General features: G+C 48.0%; 1 protein-coding gene across 1 annotated transcript in view; it reads left to right on the top strand.

Annotated features, from left to right (window-relative positions):
• The first annotated feature begins 9,766 nt into the window (after window positions 1–9,766).
• KDM5B (lysine demethylase 5B) overlaps window positions 9,767–26,321 on the top strand; it is a 153,487-nt gene continuing 136,932 nt past the window's right edge. The window contains exon 1 of the mRNA XM_075335848.1: window positions 9,767–9,982. Within this exon, the coding sequence (XP_075191963.1) occupies window positions 9,848–9,982 (135 nt within the window). The 5' untranslated portion in view covers window positions 9,767–9,847. The remainder of the gene's footprint in view (window positions 9,983–26,321) is intronic.

Here is a 26,321-nt window from a genome sequence, read left to right on the forward strand (position 1 = left end):
CCTGTTCTGCACATCCTATCGGCCATTACTGCTCTCCTCTCCTGCACATCCTATTGGCCATTACTGCTCTCCTCTCCTGCACATCCTATCGGCCATTACTGCTCTCCTGTCCTGCACATCCTATCAGCCATTACTGCTCCCCTCTCCTGTCCTGCACATCCTATCAGCCATTACTGCTCTCCTGTCCTGCACATCCTATCAGCCATTACTGCTCTCCTGTCCTGGACGTCCTATCAGCCATTACTGCTCTTCTGTCCTGCACATCCTATCAGCCATTACTGCTCTCCTGTCCTGCACATCCTATCAGCCATTGCTGCTCTCCTCTCCTGCACATCCTATCAGCCATTACTGCTCTCCTGTCCTGCACATCCTATCAGCCATTGCTGCTCTCCTGTCCTGCACATCCTATCAGCCATTGCTGCTCTCCTGTCCTGTCCTGCACATCCTATCAGCCATTCCTGCTCTCCTGTCCTCTCCTGCACATCCTATCAGCCATTACTGCTCTCCTGTCCTGCACATCCTATCAGCCATTGCTGCTCTCCTCTCCTGCACATCCTATCAGCCATTGCTGCTCTCCTGTCCTGCACATCCTATCGGCCGTTGCTGCTCTCCTCTCCTGCACATCCTATCAGCCATTACTGCTCTCCTGTCCTGCACATCCTATCAGCCATTACTGCTCTCCTGTCCTGCACATCCTATCGGCCATTGCTGCTCTCCTCTCCTGCACATCCTATCAGCCATTACTGCTTTCCTGTCCTGCACATCCTATCAGCCATTGCTGCTCTCCTCTCCTGCACATCCTATCAGCCATTGCTGCTCTGCTCTCCTGCACATCCTATCAGCCATTACTGCTCTCCTGTCCTGCACATCCTATCAGCCATTGCTGCTCTCCTGTCCTGCACATCCTATCAGCCATTGCTGCTCTCCTGTCCTGTCCTGCACATCCTATCAGCCATTACTGCTCTCCTGTCCTCTCCTGCACATCCTATCAGCCATTACTGCTCTCCTGTCCTGTCCTGCACATCCTATCAGCCAATGCTGCTCTCCTCTCCTGCACATCCTATCAGCCATTGCTGCTCTCCTCTCCTGCACATCCTATCAGCCATTACTGCTCTCCTGTCCTGCACATCCTATCAGCCATTACTGCTCTCCTCTCCTGCACATCCTATCAGCCATTACTGCTCTCCTCTCCTGCACATCCTATCAGCCATTACTGCTCTCCTCTCCTGCACATCCTATCAGCCATTACTGCTCTCCTGTCCTGCACATCCTATCAGCCATTACTGCTCTCCTGTCCTGCACATCCTATCAGCCATTACTGCTCTCCTCTCCTGCACATCCTATCAGCCATTACTGCTCTCCTGTCCTGCACATCCTATCAGCCATTACTGCTCTCCTCTCCTGCACATCCTATCAGCCATTACTGCTCTCCTGTCCTGTCCTGCACATCCTATCAGCCATTACTGCTCTCCTCTCCTGCACATCCTATCAGCCATTACTGCTCCCCTCTCCTGTCCTGCACATCCTATCAGCCATTGCTGCTCCCCTCTCCTGCACATCCTATCAGCCATTGCTGCTCTCCTCTCCTGCACATCCTATCAGCCATTGCTGCTCCCCTCTCCTGCACATCCTATCAGCCATTACTGCTCTCCTCTCCTGTCCTGCACATTCTATCAGCCATTACTGCTCCCCTGTCCTGTCCTGCACACCCTATCAGCCATTGCTGCTCTCCTCTCCTGTCCTGCACATCCTATCAGCCATTGCTGCTCTCCTCTCCTGTCCTGCACATCCTATCAGCCATTACTGCTCTCCTCTCCTGCACATCCTATCAGCCATTACTGCTCTCCTCTCCTGCACATCCTATCAGCCATTACTGCTCCCCTGTCCTGCACATCCTATCAGCCATTACTGCTCTCCTCTCCTGCACATCCTATCAGCCATTACTGCTCTCCTGTCCTGCACATCCTATCAGCCATTACTGCTCTCCTCTCCTGCACATCCTATCAGCCATTACTGCTCTCCTGTCCTGTACATCCTATCAGCCATTACTGCTCTCCTCTCCTGCACATCCTATCAGCCATTGCTGCTCTCCTCTCCTGCACACCCTATCAGCCATTACTGCTCTCCTGTCCTGCACACCCTATCAGCCATTACTGCTCTCCTCTCCTGCACACCCTATCAGCCATTGTTGCTCTCCTGTCCTGCACCTCCTATCAGCCATTACTGCTCTCCTGTCCTGCACCTCCTATCAGCCATTACTGCTCTCCTGTCCTGCACATCCTATCAGCCATTACTGCTCTCCTCTCCTGCACACCCTATCAGCCATTGCTGCTCTCCTCTCCTGCACATCCTATAAGCCATTGCTGCTCTCCTCTCCTGCACATCCTATCAGCCATTACTGCTCTCCTATCCTGCACATCCTATCAGCCATTACTGCTCTCCTCTCCTGCACATCCTATCAGCCATTACTGCTCTCCTCTCCTGCACATCCTATCAACCATTACTGCTCTCCTGTCCTGCACACCCTATCAGCCATTGCTGCTCTCCTGTCCTGCACACCCTATCAGCCATTGCTGCTCTCCTGTCCTGCACATCCTATCAGCCATTACTGCTTTCCTCTCCTGCACATCCTATCAGCCATTACTGCTCTCCTCTCCTGCACATCCTATCGGCCATTACTGCTCTCCTCTCCTGCACATCCTATCAGCCATTACTGCTCTCCTCTCCTGTCCTGCACATCCTATCAGCCATTACTGCTCTCCTGTCCTGCACATCCTATCGGCCATTGCTGCTCTCCTCTCCTGCACATCCTATCAGCCATTACTGCTCCCCTCTCCTGTCCTGCACATCCTATCAGCCATTACTGCTCTCCTGTCCTGCACATCCTATCAGCCATTGCTGCTCTCCTGTCCTGTCCTGCACATCCTATCAGCCATTACTGCTCTCCTGCACATCCTATCAGCCATTCCTGCTCTCCTGTCCTCTCCTGCACATCCTATCAGCCATTACTGCTCTCCTGTCCTGCACATCCTATCAGCCATTGCTGCTCTCCTCTCCTGCACATCCTATCAGCCATTACTGCTCTCCTGTCCTGCACATCCTATCGGCCATTGCTGCTCTCCTCTCCTGCACATCCTATCAGCCATTACTGCTCTCCTGTCCTGCACATCCTATCAGCCATTACTGCTCTCCTGTCCTGCACATCCTATCGGCCATTGCTGCTCTCCTCTCCTGCACATCCTATCAGCCATTACTGCTCTCCTGTCCTGCACATCCTATCAGCCATTGCTGCTCTCCTCTCCTGCACATCCTATCAGCCATTGCTGCTCTGCTCTCCTGCACATCCTATCAGCCATTGCTGCTCTGCTCTCCTGCACATCCTATCAGCCATTGCTGCTCTCCTCTCCTGCACATCCTATCAACCATTGCTGCTCTCCTCTCCTGCACATCCTATCAGCCATTACTGCTCTCCTGTCCTGCACATCCTATCAGCCATTGCTGCTCTCCTGTCCTGCACATCCTATCAGCCATTGCTGCTCTCCTGTCCTGCACATCCTATCAGCCATTACTGCTCTCCTGTCCTCTCCTGCACATCCTATCAGCCATTACTGCTCTCCTGTCCTCTCCTGCACATCCTATCAGCCATTACTGCTCTCCTGTCCTGCACATCCTATCAGCCATTACTGCTCTTCTGTCCTGCACATCCTATCAGCCATTGCTGCTCCCCTGTCCTGCACATCCTATCAGCCATTGCTGCTCTCCTCTCCTGCACATCCTATCAGCCATTACTGCTCTCCTGTGCTGCACATCCTATCAGCCATTACTGCTTTCCTGTCCTGCACATCCTATCAGCCATTACTGCTCTCCTCTCCTGCACATCCTATCAGCCATTACTGCTCTCCTGTCCTGCACATCCTATCGGCCATTACTGCTCTCCTGTCCTGCACATCCTATCGGCCATTGCTGCTCTCCTGTCCTGCACATCCTATCGGCCATTACTGCTCTCCTGTCCTGCACATCCTATCAGCCATTACTGCTCCCCTCTCCTGTCCTGCACATCCTATCAGCCATTACTGCTCCCCTCTCCTGTCCTGCACATCCTATCAGCCATTACTGCTCTCCTGTCCTGCACATCCTATCAGCCATTACTGCTCTCCTGTCCAACACACCCTATCAGCCATTACTGCTCCCCTCTCCTGTCCTGCACATCCTATCAGCCATTACTGCTCCCCTGTTCTGCACATCCTATCGGCCATTACTGCTCTCCTCTCCTGCACATCCTATCAGCCATTACTGCTCTCCTCTCCTGCACATCCTATTGGCCATTACTGCTCTCCTCTCCTGCACATCCTATCGGCCATTACTGCTCTCCTGTCCTGCACATCCTATCAGCCATTACTACTCTCCTGTCCTGGACGTCCTATCAGCCATTACTGCTCTCCTGTCCTGCACATCCTATCAGCCATTACTGCTCTCCTGTCCTGCACATCCTATCGGCCATTGCTGCTCTCCTGTCCTGCACATCCTATCGGCCATTACTGCTCTCCTGTCCTGCACATCCTATCAGCCATTACTACTCTCCTGTCCTGCACATCCTATCAGCCATTACTACTCTCCTGTCCTGGACGTCCTATCAGCCATTACTGCTCTTCTGTCCTGCACATCCTATCAGCCATTACTGCTCTCCTGTCCTGCACATCCTATCGGCCATTGCTGCTCTCCTGTCCTGCACATCCTATCGGCCATTACTGCTCTCCTGTCCTGCACATCCTATCAGCCATTACTGCTCTCCTGTCCTGCACATCCTATCAGCCATTACTGCTCTCCTGTCCTGCACATCCTATCGGCCATTGCTGCTCTCCTCTCCTGCACATCCTATCGGCCATTACTGCTCTCCTGTCCTGCACATCCTATCAGCCATTGCTGCTCTCCTCTCCTGCACATCCTATCAGCCATTGCTGCTCTGCTCTCCTGCACATCCTATCAGCCATTGCTGCTCTGCTCTCCTGCACATCCTATCAGCCATTGCTGCTCTGCTCTCCTGCACATCCTATCAGCCATTGCTGCTCTCCTCTCCTGCACATCCTATCAACCATTGCTGCTCTCCTCTCCTGCACATCCTATCAGCCATTGCTGCTCTCCTGTCCTGCACATCCTATCAGCCATTGCTGCTCTCCTGTCCTGCACATCCTATCAGCCATTACTGCTCTCCTGTCCTCTCCTGCACATCCTATCAGCCATTACTGCTCTCCTGTCCTCTCCTGCACATCCTATCAGCCATTACTGCTCTCCTGTCCTGCACATCCTATCAGCCATTACTGCTCTTCTGTCCTGCACATCCTATCAGCCATTGCTGCTCCCCTGTCCTGCACATCCTATCAGCCATTGCTGCTCTCCTCTCCTGCACATCCTATCAGCCATTACTGCTCTCCTGTGCTGCACATCCTATCAGCCATTACTGCTCTCCTCTCCTGCACATCCTATCAGCCATTACTGCTCTCCTGTCCTGCACATCCTATCGGCCATTGCTGCTCTCCTGTCCTGCACATCCTATCGGCCATTACTGCTCTCCTGTCCTGCACATCCTATCAGCCATTACTGCTCCCCTCTCCTGTCCTGCACATCCTATCAGCCATTACTGCTCCCCTCTCCTGTCCTGCACATCCTATCAGCCATTACTGCTCTCCTGTCCTGCACATCCTATCAGCCATTACTGCTCTCCTGTCCAACACACCCTATCAGCCATTACTGCTCCCCTCTCCTGTCCTGCACATCCTATCAGCCATTACTGCTCCCCTGTTCTGCACATCCTATCGGCCATTACTGCTCTCCTCTCCTGCACATCCTATCAGCCATTACTGCTCTCCTCTCCTGCACATCCTATTGGCCATTACTGCTCTCCTCTCCTGCACATCCTATCGGCCATTACTGCTCTCCTGTCCTGCACATCCTATCAGCCATTACTGCTCCCCTCTCCTGTCCTGCACATCCTATCAGCCACTACTGCTCTCCTGTCCTGCACATCCTATCAGCCATTACTACTCTCCTGTCCTGGACGTCCTATCAGCCATTACTGCTCTTCTGTCCTGCACATCCTATCAGCCATTACTGCTCTCCTGTCCTGCACATCCTATCGGCCATTGCTGCTCTCCTGTCCTGCACATCCTATCGGCCATTACTGCTCTCCTGTCCTGCACATCCTATCAGCCATTACTGCTCCCCTCTCCTGTCCTGCACATCCTATCAGCCATTACTGCTCTCCTGTCCTGCACATCCTATCGGCCATTGCTGCTCTCCTCTCCTGCACATCCTATCAGCCATTACTGCTCCCCTCTCCTGTCCTGCACATCCTATCAGCCATTACTGCTCCCCTCTCCTGTCTTGCACATCCTATCAGCCATTACTGCTCTCCTGTCCTGCACATCCTATCAGCCATTACTGCTCTCCTGTCCTGCACATCCTATCAGCCATTACTGCTCTCCTGTCCTGCACATCCTATCAGCCATTGCTGCTCTCCTGTCCTGTCCTGCACATCTATCAGCCATTACTGCTCTCCTGCACATCCTATCAGCCATTCCTGCTCTCCTGTCCTCTCCTGCACATCCTATCAGCCATTGCTGCTCTCCTCTCCTGCACATCCTATCAGCCATTACTGCTCTCCTGTCCTGCACATCCTATCGGCCATTGCTGCTCTCCTCTCCTGCACATCCTATCAGCCATTACTGCTCTCCTGTCCTGCACATCCTATCAGCCATTACTGCTCTCCTGTCCTGCACATCCTATCGGCCATTGCTGCTCTCCTCTCCTGCACATCCTATCAGCCATTACTGCTCTCCTGTCCTGCACATCCTATCAGCCATTGCTGCTCTCCTCTCCTGCACATCCTATCAGCCATTGCTGCTCTGCTCTCCTGCACATCCTATCAGCCATTGCTGCTCTCCTCTCCTGCACATCCTATCAGCCATTACTGCTCTCCTGTCCTGCACATCCTATCAGCCATTGCTGCTCTCCTGTCCTGCACATCCTATCAGCCATTGCTGCTCTCCTGTCCTGTCCTGCACATCCTATCAGCCATTACTGCTCTCCTGTCCTGCACATCCTATCAGCCATTGCTGCTCCCCTGTCCTGCACATCCTATCAGCCATTGCTGCTCTCCTCTCCTGCACATCCTATCAGCCATTACTGCTCTCCTGTGCTGCACATCCTATCAGCCATTACTGCTTTCCTGTCCTGCACATCCTATCAGCCATTACTGCTCCCCTCTCCTGCACATCCTATCAGCCATTACTGCTCTCCTCTCCTGCACATCCTATCAGCCATTACTGCTCTCCTGTCCAACACATCCTATCAGCCATTACTGCTCCCCTCTCCTGTCCTGCACATCCTATCAGCCATTACTGCTCTCCTGTCCTGCACATCCTATCAGCCATTACTGCTCTCCTGTCCAACACACCCTATCAGCCATTACTGCTCCCCTCTCCTGTCCTGCACATCCTATCAGCCATTACTGCTCCCCTGTTCTGCACATCCTATCGGCCATTACTGCTCTCCTCTCCTGCACATCCTATCAGCCATTACTGCTCTCCTCTCCTGCACATCCTATTGGCCATTACTGCTCTCCTGTCCTGCACATCCTATCAGCCATTACTGCTCTCCTGTCCTGCACATCCTATCAGCCATTACTGCTCTCCTGTCCTGCACATCCTATCAGCCATTACTGCTCTCCTGTCCTGCACATCCTATCAGCCATTACTACTCTCCTGTCCTGGACGTCCTATCAGCCATTACTGCTCTCCTGTCCTGCACATCCTATCGGCCATTGCTGCTCTCCTGTCCTGCACATCCTATCGGCCATTACTGCTCTCCTGTCCTGCACATCCTATCAGCCATTGCTGCTCTCCTCTCCTGTCCTGCACATCCTATCAGCCATTACTGCTCTCCTGTCCTGCACATCCTATCAGCCATTGCTGCTCTCCTCTCCTGCACATCCTATCAGCCATTACTGCTCCCCTCTCCTGTCCTGCACATCCTATCAGCCATTACTGCTCTCCTGTCCTGCACATCCTATCGGCCATTGCTGCTCTCCTCTCCTGCACATCCTATCAGCCATTACTGCTCCCCTCTCCTGTCCTGCACATCCTATCAGCCATTACTGCTCTCCTGTCCTGCACATCCTATCAGCCATTGCTGCTCTCCTCTCCTGCACATCCTATCAGCCATTACTGCTCCCCTCTCCTGTCCTGCACATCCTATCAGCCATTACTGCTCTCCTGTCCTGCACATCCTATCAGCCATTGCTGCTCTCCTGTCCTGTCCTGCACATCTATCAGCCATTACTGCTCTCCTGCACATCCTATCAGCCATTCCTGCTCTCCTGTCCTGCACATCCTATCAGCCATTGCTGCTCTCCTCTCCTGCACATCCTATCGGCCATTGCTGCTCTCCTCTCCTGCACATCCTATCAGCCATTACTGCTCTCCTGTCCTGCACATCCTATCAGCCATTGCTGCTCTCCTCTCCTGCACATCCTATCAGCCATTGCTGCTCTGCTCTCCTGCACATCCTATCAGCCATTACTGCTCTCCTGTCCTGCACACCCTATCAGCCATTGCTGCTCTCCTCTCCTGTCCTGCACATCCTATCAGCCATTACTGCTCTCCTGTCCTGCACATCCTATCAGCCATTACTGCTCTCCTCTCCTGCACATCCTATCGGCCATTACTGCTCTCCTGTCCTGCACATCCTATCAGCCATTACTGCTCTCCTGTCCTCTCCTGCACATCCTATCAGCCATTACTGCTCTCCTGTCCTGCACATCCTATCAGCCATTGCTGCTCTCCTCTCCTGTCCTGCACATCCTATCAGCCATTACTGCTCTCCTGTCCTGCACATCCTATCAGCCATTACTGCTCTCCTGTCCTGCACATCCTATCGGCCATTGCTGCTCTCCTCTCCTGCACATCCTATCAGCCATTACTGCTCTCCTGTCCTGCACACCCTATCAGCCATTGCTGCTCTCCTGTCCTGCACACCCTATCAGCCATTGCTGCTCTCCTGTCCTGCACACCCTATCAGCCATTGCTGCTCCCCTCTCCTGCACATCCTATCAGCCATTGCTGCTCTTCTGACCTGCACATAATAGAGGGCGGGCACTGGGAGCCGGAGCTCCACCCCCCGGGACCACGTGACTCGCTGACAAGCTGACTACACGGCGCAGACAATGAACTCCCAGATACAGCTGAAGCGCCGCCTCTCGGGGTCTGACGTGTCCGGCGCCTCCGACCAATGCACAGCCGGAATGAGGCTCTTTAAAAAAAGAGGTCCCGGCGATGGTGTGGCAGTCAGCTGTATACAGATCCATCCGCCCATGTAAACATAAGGAGTCGATCCCACGGGTGGAAGGCAGTTGGTGGAGGTGGGCTGAGATCTGTCACTTGTGAAGGGCAGCACCAATGGTCGCTCGGAGGCTGGCTAATGCCTCACTACCACACACAATTGTTTGGCCGGGCACGTACAGCCAATGATTTGTATGAATAAACCTTGGGCTCCTCACGTGGAGGTGTAATATGTCCTGTGTCGCCATTCATCCTCATTACGCGTGCTGCCCCTGTAGGCTCCGCCTGGCCGGCGGTGCACAGTGATTAGTGCTGACGTGCGGGCGCACACGGGGACTACTTGTCCTCTGCCACCCCTACTCCGCGGACGCACACCTCTCGTGCGCTCCGCTCTCGTTCTGTCGGTTGGTACGTGTTGCTCCGCCTCCCTCGTGGACTGGACGCCCGCTGCTCCGGGTCTCGGCTTCTCTGTGCACACTGCTCGGCGTCCCTGCCGGTGTCTTCCCGGGGACATGGAGTTCGTGCCGCCGCCGGAGTGTCCGGTGTTTGAGCCCAGCAGAGAGGAGTTCGCGGACCCCTATGCGTACATCAACAAGATCCGGCCGATAGCAGAGCGCACGGGCATCTGCAAGGTCCGGCCGCCGCCGGTGAGTATGGGGGGCACGCGTGGAGTGGGCTGACGGGCACTGGAGGAGACGTCATCATATAAACACGAGGACGTGGCCCCCATTACCGGCGCAGTGTGGGGTGCCCGGCGTCCCCCGCTCCCGGAAGTGCCCTGTCCCCCTCAGTGCAGGTATTGGGGGGCCTACAGGAAGTATTCAATATGGCGCCCGAGCCCCAATCCTTTGTGTGGCGAGGAGGGGGCGGACTAGATCATAACATGACACCAGTGGGTGACACAGCTGCTGCCAGTGCATAAAGTTGTGTGGCATCCTGAGAGGCAGTGTGTGGCAGAATGGTGGCCAAGGGGCTCCTGACCAGTGATGAGCCAGTGTCAAGGGCACAAGCTGGCACCAGCAGAGCTCTCCTGAGGCTTCCTTCTGGGCTCTGATCCTCCTGCCCCTTCTTGCTCTGCTTTGGTAATCCCATTACACAAGGAGAGATGAAGATCACACCCTGCTGCTTGGCCATCTTTACTTGTGAGGCCAGTAAACGGCTCGGTGCCTACAAGGCTCACGTTCCCGTCTCCATCTTGTGTGGCTGTATGTGGCCGCTCGGGGTGCTTTGTGAGGGTGGCTCTGGTGCCAGTGCTGTGGCCTGGAGCACTATGGCGAGGAGCGTGCCTTGCTCACAAACAGTAGGCTTTCCTGTGAGGGAACAGAGCTTTTGTTGTTGTGCCTCCTTTATAGGGTTTTGTACCCATGGATTCCTTCCTCGGTGATCTGCCCCTATAGTATCTTCTATAGGATTTAGGATACAGCTGGTTTCCTCAGTGATCTCCCCTTTAGTATATTTGCTCCTCCTTTATAGGGTTTTGTACCCATGGATTCCTTCCTCGGTGATCTGCCCCTATAGTATCTTTTATAGGATTTAGGATACAGCTGGTTTCCTCAGTGATCTCCCCTTTAGTATATTTGCTCCTCCTTTATAGGGTTTTGTACCCATGGATTCCTTCCTCAGTGATCTGCCCCTATAGTATCTTTTATAGGATTTAGGATACAGCTGGTTTCCTCAGTGATCTCCCCTTTAGTATATTTTCTGCCTCCTTTATAGGGTTTTGTACCCATGGATTCCTTCCTCAGTGATCTGCCCCTATAGTATCTTGTGTTCTCCTATGTTGTAGGATTCGGTATGGCTCTATTGCTTCCTCGGTAATCTCCCCCTCGTAGTATGTTTTGCATTCATCCATTGCTTTCCTTATTACTCCTGTATTGTTTTTGCTCCTCTTTTATACGGTTTTATACCCATCTATTCCTTAGTAATTTTTCCCTGTGGTATATATTTTTTCTTGTCCTGTTTTCTACTATTTGGTATAGCTCTATTGCTTCCTCACTAGTCTTTCCCCTTAGTATGTTTTTGCCCCCTCTCTTATTTGGTTTTGTCCCCATCCATTACTTTCCTTATGGCTCCTGTGATGTTTTTGCTCCCCTTTTATAGGGTTTTGTCCCCATCCATTACTTTCCTTATGGCTCCTGTGATGTTTTTGCTCTCCTTTTATATGGTTTTGTCCCCATTCATTACTTTCCTTTTTGCTCCCCTTTTATAGGGTTTTGTCCCCATTCATTACTTTCCTTTTTGCTCCCCTTTTATAGGGTTTTGTCCCCATCCATTACTTTCCTTATGGCTCCTGTGATGTTTTTGCTCCTATAGGGTTTTGTCCCCATCCATTGCTTTCCTTATGGCTCCTGTGATGTTTTTGCTCCTATAGGGTTTTGTCCCCATCCATTGCTTTCCTTATGGCTCCTGTGATGTTTTTGCTCCTATAGGGTTTTGTCCCCATCCATTGCTTTCCTTATGGCTTCTGTGATGTTTTTGCTCCCTTTTATAGGGTTTTGTCCCCATCCATTACTGTCCTTATGGCTCCTGTGATGTTTTTGCACCTTTTTATATGGTTTTGTCCCCATCCATTACTTTACCTATTGCTCCTGTGATGTTTTTGCTCCCCTTTTATATGGTTTTGTCCCCATCCATTGCTTTCCTTATGGCTCCTGTGATGTTTTTGCTCCCCTTTTTATAGGGTTTTGTCCCCATCCATTGCTTTCCTTATGGCTCCTGTGATGTTTTTGCTCCCCTTTTATATGGTTTTGTCCCCATCCATTGCTTTCGGTAATCTGCTCCTGTAGTATGTTTTCTCTGAGCTATTGGGCTCTTCTCGGGTTTCTCTTCATTCTGCTTTTCCATCTGTTAGAGCTGCTGTCTGGTTTTTAGCAAATTCTTGAGTGGATCCTATGGGGCAGGATTGCAGTCCAGGGGCTTTTGTGTGTATGGCATAGAAGTGCATCCTCAGCACAGGATTACAGCAGAGCCATATTGTCATTGTAGTCTCTTAATAGTGAGCTGCAGGATGTGGTCAGACCTAGGCTGTTATAGACTAGCTTTACTTCTCAGCCCTCCATGTTTTCTGGCTGACTTTCCTCCATCTTTCTCCTCCAGCCCCGTCCACCATTTTACACACAGTCACACACAGGCTGGGAGCAGCAGAGATGCCTGGAAACTTCCATACATTGCCTGACACCACCACCTTCATTTTCTTTTACCTCACGTTATGGTGCAGTGTAGAAATTGTACAAGAAGCTTCCAAATTGTAAGAAGCATATAAAAGGATGCTAAAATAAGGTGTACATCAGCACCACACAATCTGACCTGCTAATGTTGTTTTATTGATCTGTAAGCTCCATAGTCATTTCATTGTCATTAATGAATTTCCACATTATATTAGCTGGCCATATATAGTATAATATCCACATTATAACAGGTGACCATATATAGTACAATATCCACATTATATCAGGTGTCCATATATAGTACAATATCCACATTATATCAGGTGTCCATATATAGTACAATATCCACATTATAACAGGTAGGCATATTTAGTACAATATCCACATTATATCAGGTGGCCATATATAGTACAATATCCACATTATAACAGGTGACTATATATAGTACAATATCCACATTATAACAGGTAGGCATATTTAGTACAATATCCACATTATATCAGGTGGCCATATATAGTACAATATCCACATTATATCAGGTGTCCATATATAGTACAATATCCACATTATATCAGGTGTCCATATATAGTACAATATCCACATTATATCAGGTAGGCATATTTAGTACAATATCCACATTATATCAGGTGTCCATATATAGTACAATATCCACATTATATCAGGTGTCCATATATAGTACAATATCCACATTATATCAGGTGTCCATATATAGTACAATATCCACATTATAACAGGTAGGCATATTTAGTACAATATCCACATTATATCAGGTGTCCATATATAGTACAATATCCACATTATAACAGGTAGGCATATTTAGTACAATATCCACATTATATCAGGTAGGCATATATAGTACAATATCCACGTTATATCAGGTAGGCATATATAGTACAATATCCACATTATATCAGGTGTCCATATATAGTACAATATCCACATTATAACAGGTAGGCATATTTAGTACAATATCCACATTATATCAGGTAGGCATATATAGTACAATATCCACGTTATATCAGGTAGGCATATATAGTACAATATCCACATTATATCAGGTGTCCATATATAGTACAATATCCACGTTATATCAGGTAGGCATATATAGTACAATATCCACATTATATCAGGTGTCCATATATAGTACAATATCCACATTATATCAGGTAGGCATATATAGTACAATATCCACATTATAACAGGTAGGCATATTTAGTACAATATCCACATTATATCAGGTGTCCATATATAGTACAATATCCACATTATATCAGGTGTCCATATATAGTACAATATCCACATTATATCAGGTGTCCATATATAGTACAATATCCACATTATATCAGGTGTCCATATATAGTACAATATCCACATTATATCAGGTGTCCATATATAGTACAATATCCACGTTATATCAGGTGGCCATATATAGTACAATATCCATGTTATATCAGGTGGCCATATATAGTATAATGTCCATGTTCTGTTAGCTGGCCATATATATAGTGTAATATCCATGTTATATCAGGTGGCCATATATATAGTGTAATATCCACGTTATATCAGGTGGCCATATATAGTACAATATCCATTTTATATCAGGTGGCCATATATATTACAATATCCATGTTATATCAGGTAGGCATATAATGTGGATATTGTACTATATATGCCTACATGATATAACATGGATATTGTACTATATATGCCTACCTGTTATAATGTGGATATTATACTATATATGGCCACCTGATATAATGTGGATATTATACTATATATGCCTACCTGTTATAATGTGGATATTGTACTATATATGGACAACTGATATAATGTGGATATTGTACTATATATCAGTTGTCCATATATAGTACAATATCCACATTATAACAGGTAGGCATATATAGTATAATATCCACATTATAAAAGGTAGGCATATATAGTACAATATCAATGTTATATCAGGTGGCCATATATAGTATAATGTCCATGTTCTGTTAGCTGGCCATATATATATATAGTGTAATATCCATGTTATATCAGGTGACCATATATAGTACAATATCCACGTTATATCACGTGGCCATATATAGTACAATATCCACGTTATATCAGGTGGCGATATACAGTGCCTACAAGTAGTATTCAACCCCCTGCAGATTTAGCAGGTTTGATAAGATGCAAATAAGTTAGAGCCTGCAAACTTCAAACAAGAGCAGGATTTATTAACAGATGCATAAATCTTACAAACCAACAAGTTATGTTGCTCAGTTAAATTTTAATACATTTTCAACATAAAAGTGTGGGTCAATTATTATTCAACCCCTAGGTTTAATATTTTGTGGAATAACCCTTGTTTGCAATTACAGCTAATAATCGTCTTTTATAAGACCTGATCAGGCCGGCACAGGTCTCTGGAGTTGTCTTGGCCCACTCCTCCATGCAGATCTTCTCCAAGTTATCTAGGTTCTTTGGGTGTCTCATGTGGACTTTAATCTTGAGCTACTTCCACCAGTTTTCAATTGGGTTAAGGTCAGGAGACTGACTATGCCTTCAACACCTTGATTTTTTCCCTCTTGAACCAGGCCTTGGTTTTCTTGGCTGTGTGCTTTGGGTCGTTGTCTTGTTGGAAGATGAAATGACGACCCATCTTAAGATCCTTGATGGAGGAGCGGAGGTTCTTGGCCAAAATCTCCAGGTAGGCCGTGCTATCTATCTTCCCATGGATGCGGACCAGATGGCCAGGCCCCTTGGCTGAGAAACAGCCCCACAGCATGATGCTGCCACCACCATGCTTGACTGTAGGGATGGTATTCTTGGGGTCGTATGCAGTGCCATCCAGTCTCCAAACGTCACGTGTGTGGTTGGCACCAAAGATCTCGATCTTGGTCTCATCAGACCAGAGAACCTTGAACCAGTCTGTCTCAGAGTCTTCCAAGTGATCATGAGCAAACTGTAGACGAGCCTTGACATGACGCTTTTAAAGTATAGGTACCTTACGGGCTCGTCTGTAACGGAGACCATTACGGTGGAGTACGTTACTTATGGTATTGACTGAAACCAATGTCCCCACTGCCATGAGATCTTCCCGGAGCTCCTTCCTTGTTGTCCTTGGGTTAGCCTTGACTCTTCGGACAAGCCTGGCCTCGGCACGGGTGGAAACTTTCAAAGGCTGTCCAGGCCGTGGAAGGCTAACAGTAGTTCCATAAGCCTTCCACTTCCGGATGATGCTCCCAACAGTGGAGACAGGTAGGCCCAACTCATTGGAAAGGGTTTTGTACCCCTTGCCAGCCTTGTGACCCTCCACGATTTTGTCTCTGATGGCCTTGGAATGCTCCTTTTGTCTTTCCCATGTTAATCAAGTATGAGTGCTGTTCACAAGTTTGGGGAGGGTCTTAATTAGTCAGAAAAGGCTGGAAAAAGAAATAATTAATCCAAACATGTGAAGCTCATTGTTCTTTGTGCCTGAAATACTTCTTAATACTTTAGGGGAACCAAACAGAATTCTTGTGGTTTGAGGGGCTGAATAATAAATGACCCTCTGAATAAACTTTTCACAATTTTGAAGAAAAAAATAAAAAAAGAAATAACATTCTTTTTTGCTGCAGTGCATTTCACACTTCCAGGCTGATCTATAGTCCAAATGTCACAATGCCAAGTTAATTCCGAATGTGTAAACCTGCTAAATCTGCAGGGGGTTGAATACTACTTGTAGGCACTGTAGTATAATGTCCATGTTCTGTTAGCTGGCCATATATATAGTGTAATATCCATGTTATATCAGGTGACAATATGTAGTACAATGTCCACCTGTTTGTTCTGTATCTCCTGGGCTTTCATGGAAGTACGTGCTGTGTAGAACTCCTCCCCCACCACACCCGTCCATATTAGCAATAAGGCAAGGGAGCCGTCGTGTTGGGGTCCTCCTGGCTGGCATCCCCACCAATATAGCTTTCATCACTTATACTGTTGTATACGTTTTAATGGTGGGGGTTGGTGAATGTATTTAACCCCTTCACGACCTTGGACGGATCTATCCGTCCAGGATCGTGTCCCGTTAAGCCCCGCCCCCTGCCGCGGGCAGGCGGCGTGGATCGGCACACATATCAGCTGTTTTCAACAGCTGACATGTGTGCCTGCTAGCCGCGGGTGGAATCGCTTCCACCCGCGGCCATTAACCCCTTAAATCTTGCTGCCAAAGTCTGGCAGCAAGATTTAAATGCGCGCGGCCATGTTTGTTACTCACCGCCGCCCCCACCGGAAGTCACGTGTGTTATCACGTGACTATCGGTGGTTGCCATCGTAGCACAGGGTCATGTGATGACGCCTGCTGCTACGATGTTTCACTTTCATTTTCCCTCGGCCGAGAGCAGAGGGAAAACCAAAGTGACTGAATCTGCTGATTACAGCGGTATTGCTGTGATCAGCAGATAGCGATCAGCAATCGGATTGCTGATCGCTATAGCCCCCTAGGGGGACTAGTAAAATAAAAAAAAAAAGTTTTAAAAAATAAAAAAAAAACCAAAAAACCTAAAAGTTCAAATCACCCCCCTTTCCCCCCATTGAAAATTAAAGGGTTAAAAAATAAATAAATATACACATATTTGGTATCGCCGCGTTCAGAAATGCCCGATCTATCAAAATATAAAATCAATTAATCTGATTGGTAAACGGCGTAGTCGCAAAAAAATTCCAAACGCCAAAATTACGTTTTTTGGTCGCCGCAAGTTTTACGCAAAATGCAATAACAGGCGATCAAAACGTAGCATCTGCGCAAAAATGGTACCATTATAAACGTCAGCTCGAGACGCAAAAAATAAGCCATCACGGAGGCATAGATCCTTAAAAATAAGAACGCTACGTGTTTCGGAAAATGGCGCAAAACGTGCGCCACTTTTATTGGACAAACTTGTGAATTTTTTTTAACCCCTTAGATAAAAGTAAACCTATACATATTTGGTGTCTACAAACTCGCACCGACCTGAGGCATCACATAGATACCTCAGTTTTACCATATAGTGAACATGGTGAATAAAATATCCCAAAAACTATTGTACGATCACACTTTTTTTGCAATTTTTCCGCACTTGGAATTTTTTTGCCGTTTTCCAGTACACTATATGGTAAAACTTATGGTTTCATTTAAAAGTACAACTCGTCCCGCAAAAAACAAGCCCTCATATGGCAAGATTGATGGAAAAATAAAAATGTTACGCCTCTCAGAAGAAGGGGAGCAAAAAACAAAAACGCAAAAACGGAAAGTGCCCGGGGGCTGAAGGGGTTAAAGGGTTGTACATGGTGACAGATGAAACGCACTTTTTTATATATACAATTATGTAGTGGAATTGCAGCATGTTCTCACAATTTTGCCAATTGTCCCATCCCAACAGCAGGATGAATGACCCAAACCGACCCTAACATGGATCCCAGTGATTGTTTGGTTAGTGATCCTTGGGAATGACTTATGCCTGTAATGTGGAGGCTGCCATCCACCTGTATTAAATGACTCTGTCCTAAGTCAGTAAATATGAGATGAGTTTTCATTTTTTATCAGAACTGTCTAACAATGACTGCTCTATGTGTTCAGTGCTGCTGTGATAAATCCGCTTCTAGCCATCTGATTGGTCAGCTTATTAAGGACCGATGTGAGTGACGGCACAGAATTCGTGGCAGTTCTGAAGCCATATACTCCGTACGTGTGATATCTGGGCTCGCGTATTCTTTCATACTGCAATGCTTTATGTATTCTAACATAGGAATGCAAATTGTAACGATTGTGCAACCCCTTTATACCTTTTTACATGCGCCTTTATCACGTTTTTCACACTGCAGGATTTGTCTGTCTTGTTTTAAATAAAGCTGCTTTGATTTTGATACTTTCTGGTATTTGGTTTTGACACCATTTTATACAGTCATGTGCGGATTATTCATTTTTAGTCTGTTTTGCAGCTGAAATGCACTCAGAATGCATATTTTATCAGTGAATTTTCTACATAGAGTACAAGTCTATGGTTAAAATCCACACATAAAACTCAGCGTATCCACAAGAGAAACTGACATGAATCCCATCCACTTTGCCGGAACCACAAGTCGCTGTATTTTTTGTGCAAATTGTGCAGTATAAAAAAAAAAGCTGCAAGTACCGTACTGTTTGTAGGAATACTGCCTTATGGCTTCTATGAGCATGGAGCACCCTCTCTCATTAGTTTTAGCTGTGCGGCTCTAACATCTATATTATTATAGCCTTAGGAAAAATGGCAAATGCTAAGTAAACAAAAAGCACAATATGTGGTTGTTTGAAAGAAGATGTGTGTTCAAGAACTACTGTTGGGGAGTGTGCTCACTATTGGGGTATGTTCACACATCAGGTTTTTGCTGTGCGGCACAATCCAGCGCTTTGTGGGAGAAACGCATCTGATTTTTTTTTTTTTTTTTTTGCCGCCGGGTGTGGTTTTTCCTCATAGACTTTTATTAGCGCTGGATTGTGCCGCATGTACTTGTGTTTAATCCGTCTTTTGCCGGATGCGGCAAAAATCGTTACTCCGGCGGCCGCACATGATGCAGAGAGGAACGTTTTTTTGCCAGCGGCAAAAAACAGCATAGCGCTGTGCGGCATGGTGCATAATGAAAGTCTATGCGTGCCGGATACGGTGGCATGCCTCAAACGCCGGAAGCATGTACCGTATCCGGTTTTTACTTCTGAGCATGCCCATAAATTCATTGCTTGTCAGAAAATCAATCTCTCACTCACTGAGTCATTCACTCACTAACCGATCACTGGCGCGGTGCTGCACGGCTGTCACAAAGCTCTGGCGGCTTCTCCTGATTTGAAAATGCCGGCCGCCCATTATTCAATCTCGTATTCACTGCTTTCCCCGCCTACCGGCGCCTATGGTTGCAGTCAGACACGCCCCCATGCTGAGTGACAGCTATCTCACTGCAACCAATCACAGCCGCCGGTGGGCGGGTCTATCTATTGCAGTAAAAAAATAAATAAAAAAAAACAGCATGTCCCCCCCCCCCCCCCCAATTTTGATACCAGCCAAGATAAAGCCACATGGCTGAAGGCTGGTGTTCTCAGGATGGGGAGCGCCACGTTAAGGGGCGCCCCCCAGCCTAACAATATTAGCTAGCAGCTGCCCGGAATTGCTGCATCCATTAGATGCGACAGTCCCGGGACTCTACCCGGCTCATCCCGAACTACCCTGGTGCGGTGGCAATCGGGGTAATAGCGGGGTTAATCATGGCAGGCGTCTATGAGACACCAGTATAATATAGGATAAACTCCACCTTAGGGTACCCACACATCAGCGTTTTCTTGCCGCACTCCCAGATCCGGCACAAGGGCAGTACAGTACAGTTCACACTGGATTGTGCCTGATTGGAGAAAACTGATGTGTGAACTTAGCCTTATGGGGTGATCCAGCATTAGAGACAAACCTTTCACTCTGTGAGATTGTCATGCTGTTGAGCCTGTGAGCTCAGAAATTCTGCTTATCTGACATATTCTTCTTAGTACTTCCTTACTTCAGTGCTGTGATCTACGACTACAGTTTGGCTTCAGTATCTGTAGGAGGTCTGTGGTAGTCTGGAACACACCCCCTCTGTCATCATTGGCTGAAATGCCTGACTGGCTGTGATGTTAAACACACGTGTATTCTAGCCAATTCGTATTAAGGGGAGGCTATTCTAACGTATATTAGTAAACCGCCAGTCAGAAAAGATGATTATCAGGTGACTGATCCCGAGTGGAATAAGCCTGTAGGTAGGCTTTGTAACAACTGCATGTGGTATTCCAGTTTATGGCCATGGCGCTTGTACATGTGAAGTATGTGGTGTGGTTAGTGTGTGCATGCTCAGCCCAAGGCCGGGCTCACATCTGTGTCTCTGGGCCTCAGCACAGAATGGCGCAGGTTACCTGACACACAGCTAGTCTGTACATTGCAGTCTGCATGGAGCACCCATGTGTGAATGGAGTCCCTTTACTAAATCTGAAGGCACAAATGGATTGTTCAGTAACTTCCCAAGCCTCAGATGCAATGTGTGAATGAGGATTTGTTAATACTTCATTGACTGGCAATTTAACATCTGGCTGTTGTGATTTTTCGTCTGTGGATGTGCCATCAGCTTTTGTTAGTCAACTAGATGACTCTGTTTGTGAGTATGGCCTTTTAGGCTTGCGACACACATCCTTGCTGCCGGCACGTGTTTGTCATTTTTTACACGTACCGGCGGCACGGAGACACGTTAACCAATGCTACCCTATTGTAGCAGGCACACACACGTAAAACCACACGGAACGTGTGTCCGTGTGCGTTTTTCAAAGCGCTGACATGTCAGTGATTTCTCCCGCAGCACGGGTGTCACACGGCCCGCACCCGTACCACACTGGTGTAGTGTGGATGCGGTCCCGTGTGACACGCGCCGGAGAAAACACACATGTCAGTGAAAAAAACCCAAAACATTAACTCACCTTCTCCAGCCCTCCTGTCTCTGCCGCTGCTGCCTCTTGCTGCCGACCGCCGCTCATTATTCTCATTGAATATTCACTTCACTGCCTAGCAGCAGCAGCAGCGGGGAGACGGGAGGGCTGGAGACCGAGGATCAGCACCACGGACAGCAGCGCAGACATCAGGAAGGACCAGGTGAGTATAATAATTACCGGTTCTACGTGTGCTATCGCGGATAGCACACGTAGAACACACGTGTCACGCACGTACCAGAGACACGTACTTACCTGCACGCAACACGCAGGGAAAATACGTGTCTCTCGGCACGTGCGTTAATTTCACGTGAGTGTGGCAGAAGCCTTAGGCTGTGTGCCCAAGACGAGTGCTTACCTATTGACTTTCATTGGATGCAGAAAATCCACACCAAAAAAAGCATGTGTTTCATTGGATGCAGAAAATCCACACCAAAAAAAGCATGTGTTTTTAGCAGGGCTGTGGAGTCGGTAAGCCAAACCTTCGACTCCGACTCCGACTCCTCAAATTCTCTTGCACCGACTCCGACTCCGGCTCCGACTCCGACTCCGACTCCGACTCCTACATATATTGCTTATAGTTAGGTGAAAAATTTATTGTAGTACATGAATATGTGTATGTGAACATTAGACATTTAATAATTTTTATGATACAATAATCAAGATATTTGGATAGAACATAAAATATATTTATTGGATACAACTTTAGAACACAAAAAACTGTAATAAATTGTAAATATGTAATACACTATGTAATATACAGTAGATTACATATATATCTTGTGTGTGTATATACACTGTGTATATATATATAATATTACATATTTACAATTTATTAGTTTTTTGTGTTCTAAAGTTGTATCCAATAAATATTTTATGTTCTATCCAAATATCTTGATTATTGTATCATAAAAACAATTAAATGTCTGATGTTCACATTATACTACAATAAATTTTTCACTTAAATATAAGCATTATACTAAATGTTATTATTTAGTAAAATATTCAGCACATTCTGCATTGCACTCCTGTCCCCAATTTATTATATATTTTAGGAGTCGGAGTCGGTGCATTTTATACCGACTCCAACTCCGACTCCGACTCCACCAAAATGAGCTCCGACTCCGACTCCGACTCCACGACTCCGACTCCGACTCCACAGCCCTGGTTTTTAGTGCGTTTCACTGCAGAAATGCAGTAATAATGCATGCAATCCGCACAACTGGATCAATGCATCATTGTCAGAGCCAAATACCAGGAAGTATCAGGAACAAAGCATGACTTACCGAAAAGACAGGAACGGCAGCACCAAAAACATGATAAAAACGCAAGTAGCCTAATTTAGGAGAAATACTGCAGAGAATCTGCAACATCAAAAGCTCACCAAATACTCATTGTGGGAACGTAGCCTAAGGGGATTTTGTCTTATGCCAAATGAAAATTGGCATCAGTTTTGCCTACAAACTGCCTCCTGTTGTTTTCAATTGGTAAGCCACATTACCATTAATATGGCAGCAGGAGTGTCCACCCTGGATATGAAAGCCACATCTCAGGGGAAAAGTGGGTGACCTATTAGGCACATGCAGCCTTGCTGGATTGTGTGATGCAAAACTGTGACCGTTCACACTAGGACTTTGCCATGGATTCCTCTGCAAGCATACATAAGGCTGCTTTCACACATCAGTTCTTTTGCATCAGGCACAATCCGGCTCAAAAACCGGATTCATTGCATACGTTTTTCCATGCGGCCACTCCGTTTTTTGACGGATGCGGCTTGATACTGAGCATGCGCAGTTCAAAAAACTGCATCCGGCCGCCATTTTTTTGCCGCAGGACGCCGCATCCGGCCTCCATAGGCTTGCATTGTAAATCGCGCCGGGTCTAGCGCGATGCGTTTTTTTTTTTCGCCACACAAAAAAAACGTGCCCGGCAACATTCCATCCGGCCGCTGCATGGGCTAAATATGCCGCATCCGGCAAAAACCGGACGCAAGGCAATGCGGCACAGTACGGCGCTAATGCAAGTCTATGCGGAAAAAACGCAACCGGCGGCAAAAAAAAACCTGTCGTGTTTTTTCTGCAAAGTGCCGTATTGTGCCGCTCAGCAAAAACCAGATGTGTGAAAGCAGCCTCAGAGTTTCCATGAGGCAGAATCTGCCTTGTGAACGTTGGATTGTGTGTGCTTATACAAATATGTACATCATCAACTGCTTGCTTTGTGACCAAATCCTGGAGGTAGACTCGGGCTTCACCTCTAGGCTGCAGACTCGTGCGCCTGTCGCATTTGGCTGTTAGTGACGTCCACCTGTGACCACCAAAGAGTGCTTGAGTTAGTGGTAATGTGAACACCGCCTAAGAAAAGCCATGACTAGTCACTTAAAGGGAACCAATCACCAGGATTTTCCTATATTAACCTAAATCCAGTGCTATACTGGCACTATCATGCTGATTCTATACAGACCTTTTAGTTGTCAGCTTGGAAGCAAGTAAAGCTTGTAAAATGAACCGCTTTTTGATCGGCAGCAGCAGCTAATAGCTGGGGTGGGGTTTGATAATGATTCCTGTTCCCCTGCCTGTCCATCCTTCTCTGTTATTTATGCTATAATTCCATTCTAGAAGTGTTTTATTAATGGTTATGACTATAAATCATGGTGGCTAAAAGGACTTTGCTGACGTCATACCCATGTGCCCAGAAGGGTCGGGGCCTCAGTCAACAGAAAATGTTGCTTTCTGGTATCAGCTATGTTGCCTGAGGCCCTGCCTCTTCTGGTCACATGGGTATGACATCAGCAAGGTCCTTCTAGCCACCATGATTCATTCTCACCTGACGTCGAGCGTTGGGCCTTGCAGTGGATCCCACGCAGATCAGATCACACACACAGTCACCTATCAGATTACACGCACGCGCACGCACGCGCGCGCACACGCGCACACACGCGCGCACACACGCGCACACACACACACACTACATCCAGCGATACCGATTTCTTTTGGCCGGCAGAATCCTGAGACGCAGTGCGGTGGAGCACAAGGACCTGCGGTTGCAGGTGGAATTCTTACAGGACCTGCGATGCGTAGCTTCCTCCAATCTTTACCTGCGGCCGGAGGCATTCTGTACCGCTGGATGTGGTGAATGACTAGTGTTTGTGTTTGTACCTCCCAACCGTCCCGGATTCTGCGGGACTTTCACGATTTCTCAGGGCTGTCCCGCACTCCCGCGGCTCACAGCTGATGTCCCGGCTCCTCCCCCTCAGTGGAGTGAATAAATTTAAATTAAATTATCGGCTCTGGATTTTCGGGGTGGCCGGGACTCGAACTCGTGGAACTGTGAGTTCATTGTTTCAAAGGCAGCAGCTTTACCACTGAGCTACTGCCTGTATTGAAAGCAATAGGAAAATTTTGTTATCTTGACCTCTATACTGCAGGTGAGACACCAGAAGCAGATTATTCAGCTGCAAAGATGGATGGAGGGATGGATGGAGGGATGGATGAATGGAGGGCTGAATGGAGGGATAGAGGGAGGGATAGAGGGAGGGATAGAGGGAGGGATAGAGGGAGGGATGGATGGAGGGATGGATGGAGGGATGGATGGAGGGATGGATGGAGGGATGGATGGAGGGATGAAAGGAGGGATGAAAGGAGGGATGGATGGAGGGATGAAAGGAGGGATGGATGGAGGGATGGATGGAGGGATGGATGGAGGGATGGATGGAGGGATGGATGGAGGGATGGATGGAGGGATGGATGGAGGGATGGATGGAGGGATGGATGGAGGGATGGATGGAGGGATGAAAGGAGGGATGAAAGGAGGGATGAATGGAGGGATAGAGGGATGAAAGGAGGGATAGAGGGAGGGATGGATGATAGAGGGATAAATGGAGGGATGAATGGAGGGATAGAAGGAGGGATGAATGGAGGGATAGAGGGATGAAAGGAGGGATAGAGGGAGGGATGGATGGATGGATAATAGAGGGATGAATGGAGGGATAGAGGGAGGGATGGATGGATGATAGAGGGATGAATGGAGGGATAGAAGGAGGGATGAATGGAGGGATAGAGGCAGGGATGGATGGATAATGGAGGGATGAATGGAGGGATGAATGGAGGGATGAATGGAGGGATGAATGGAGGGATGAATGGAGGGATGAATGGAGGGATGAATGGAGGGATGAATGGAGGGATGAATGGAGGGATGAATGGATGATAGAGGGATGAATGGAGGGATAGAAGGAGGGATGAATGGAGGGATAGAAGGAGGGATGAATGGAGGGATAGAGGGAGGGATGGATGGATGATAGAGGGATGAATGGAGGGATAGAAGGAGGGATGAATGGACGGATAGAGGGATGAATGGAGGGATAGAGGCAGGGATGGATGGATGGATAATAGAGGGATGAATGGAGGGATGAATGGAGGGATAGAGGGAGGGATGGATGGATGATAGAGGGATGAATGGAGGGATAGAAGGAGGGATGAATGGAGGGCTAGAGGGAGGGATGGATGGATGAATGGAGGGATGAATGGAGAGATAGAGGGAGGGATGGATGGATGATAGAGGGATGAATGGAGGGATAGAGGGAGGGATGGATGAATGGAGGGATAGATGGATGGATGATGGAGGGATGAATGGAGGGATAGAGGGAGGGATGAATGGAGGGATAGAGGGAGGGATGAATGGAGGGATAGAGGGAGGGAGGGATGGATGGATGATAGAGGGATGAATGGAGGGATGGATGGATGATAGAGGGATAGAAGGAGGGATGAATGGAGGGATAGAGGGATGAAAGGAGGGATAGAGGGAGGGATGGATGATGGAGGGATGAATGGAGGGATAGAGGGATGAATGGAGGGATAGAGGGAGGGATGAATGGAGGGATAGAGGGATGGATGGATGATAGAGGGAGGGATGGATGGAGGGATGGATGGAGGGATGAAAGGAGGGATGAATGGAGGGATGATGGAGGGATGAATGGAGGGATAGAGGGAGGGATGGATGCATGGATGATAGAGGGATGAATGGAGGGATAGAGGGAGGGATGGATGCATGGATGATAGAGGGATGAATGGAGGGATAGAGGGATGGATGGATGATAGAGGGATGCATGGAGGGATAGAGGGAGGGAGTATGGATGATAGAGGGATGAATGGAGGGATAGAGGGAGGGATGAATGGAGGGATAGAGGGAGGGATGGATGGATGATAGATGGATGGATGAATGAATGGAGGGATGGAGGGATGGAGGGAGGGAGGGAGGGATGGAGGGGAGGGATAGAGGGAGGGATGGATGATAGTGGGATGGATGGATGATAGAGGGATGGAT

The sequence above is a fragment of the Anomaloglossus baeobatrachus genome, chromosome 2, assembly GCF_048569485.1.
Source record: "Anomaloglossus baeobatrachus isolate aAnoBae1 chromosome 2, aAnoBae1.hap1, whole genome shotgun sequence".
NCBI lineage: Eukaryota > Metazoa > Chordata > Amphibia > Anura > Aromobatidae > Anomaloglossus > Anomaloglossus baeobatrachus.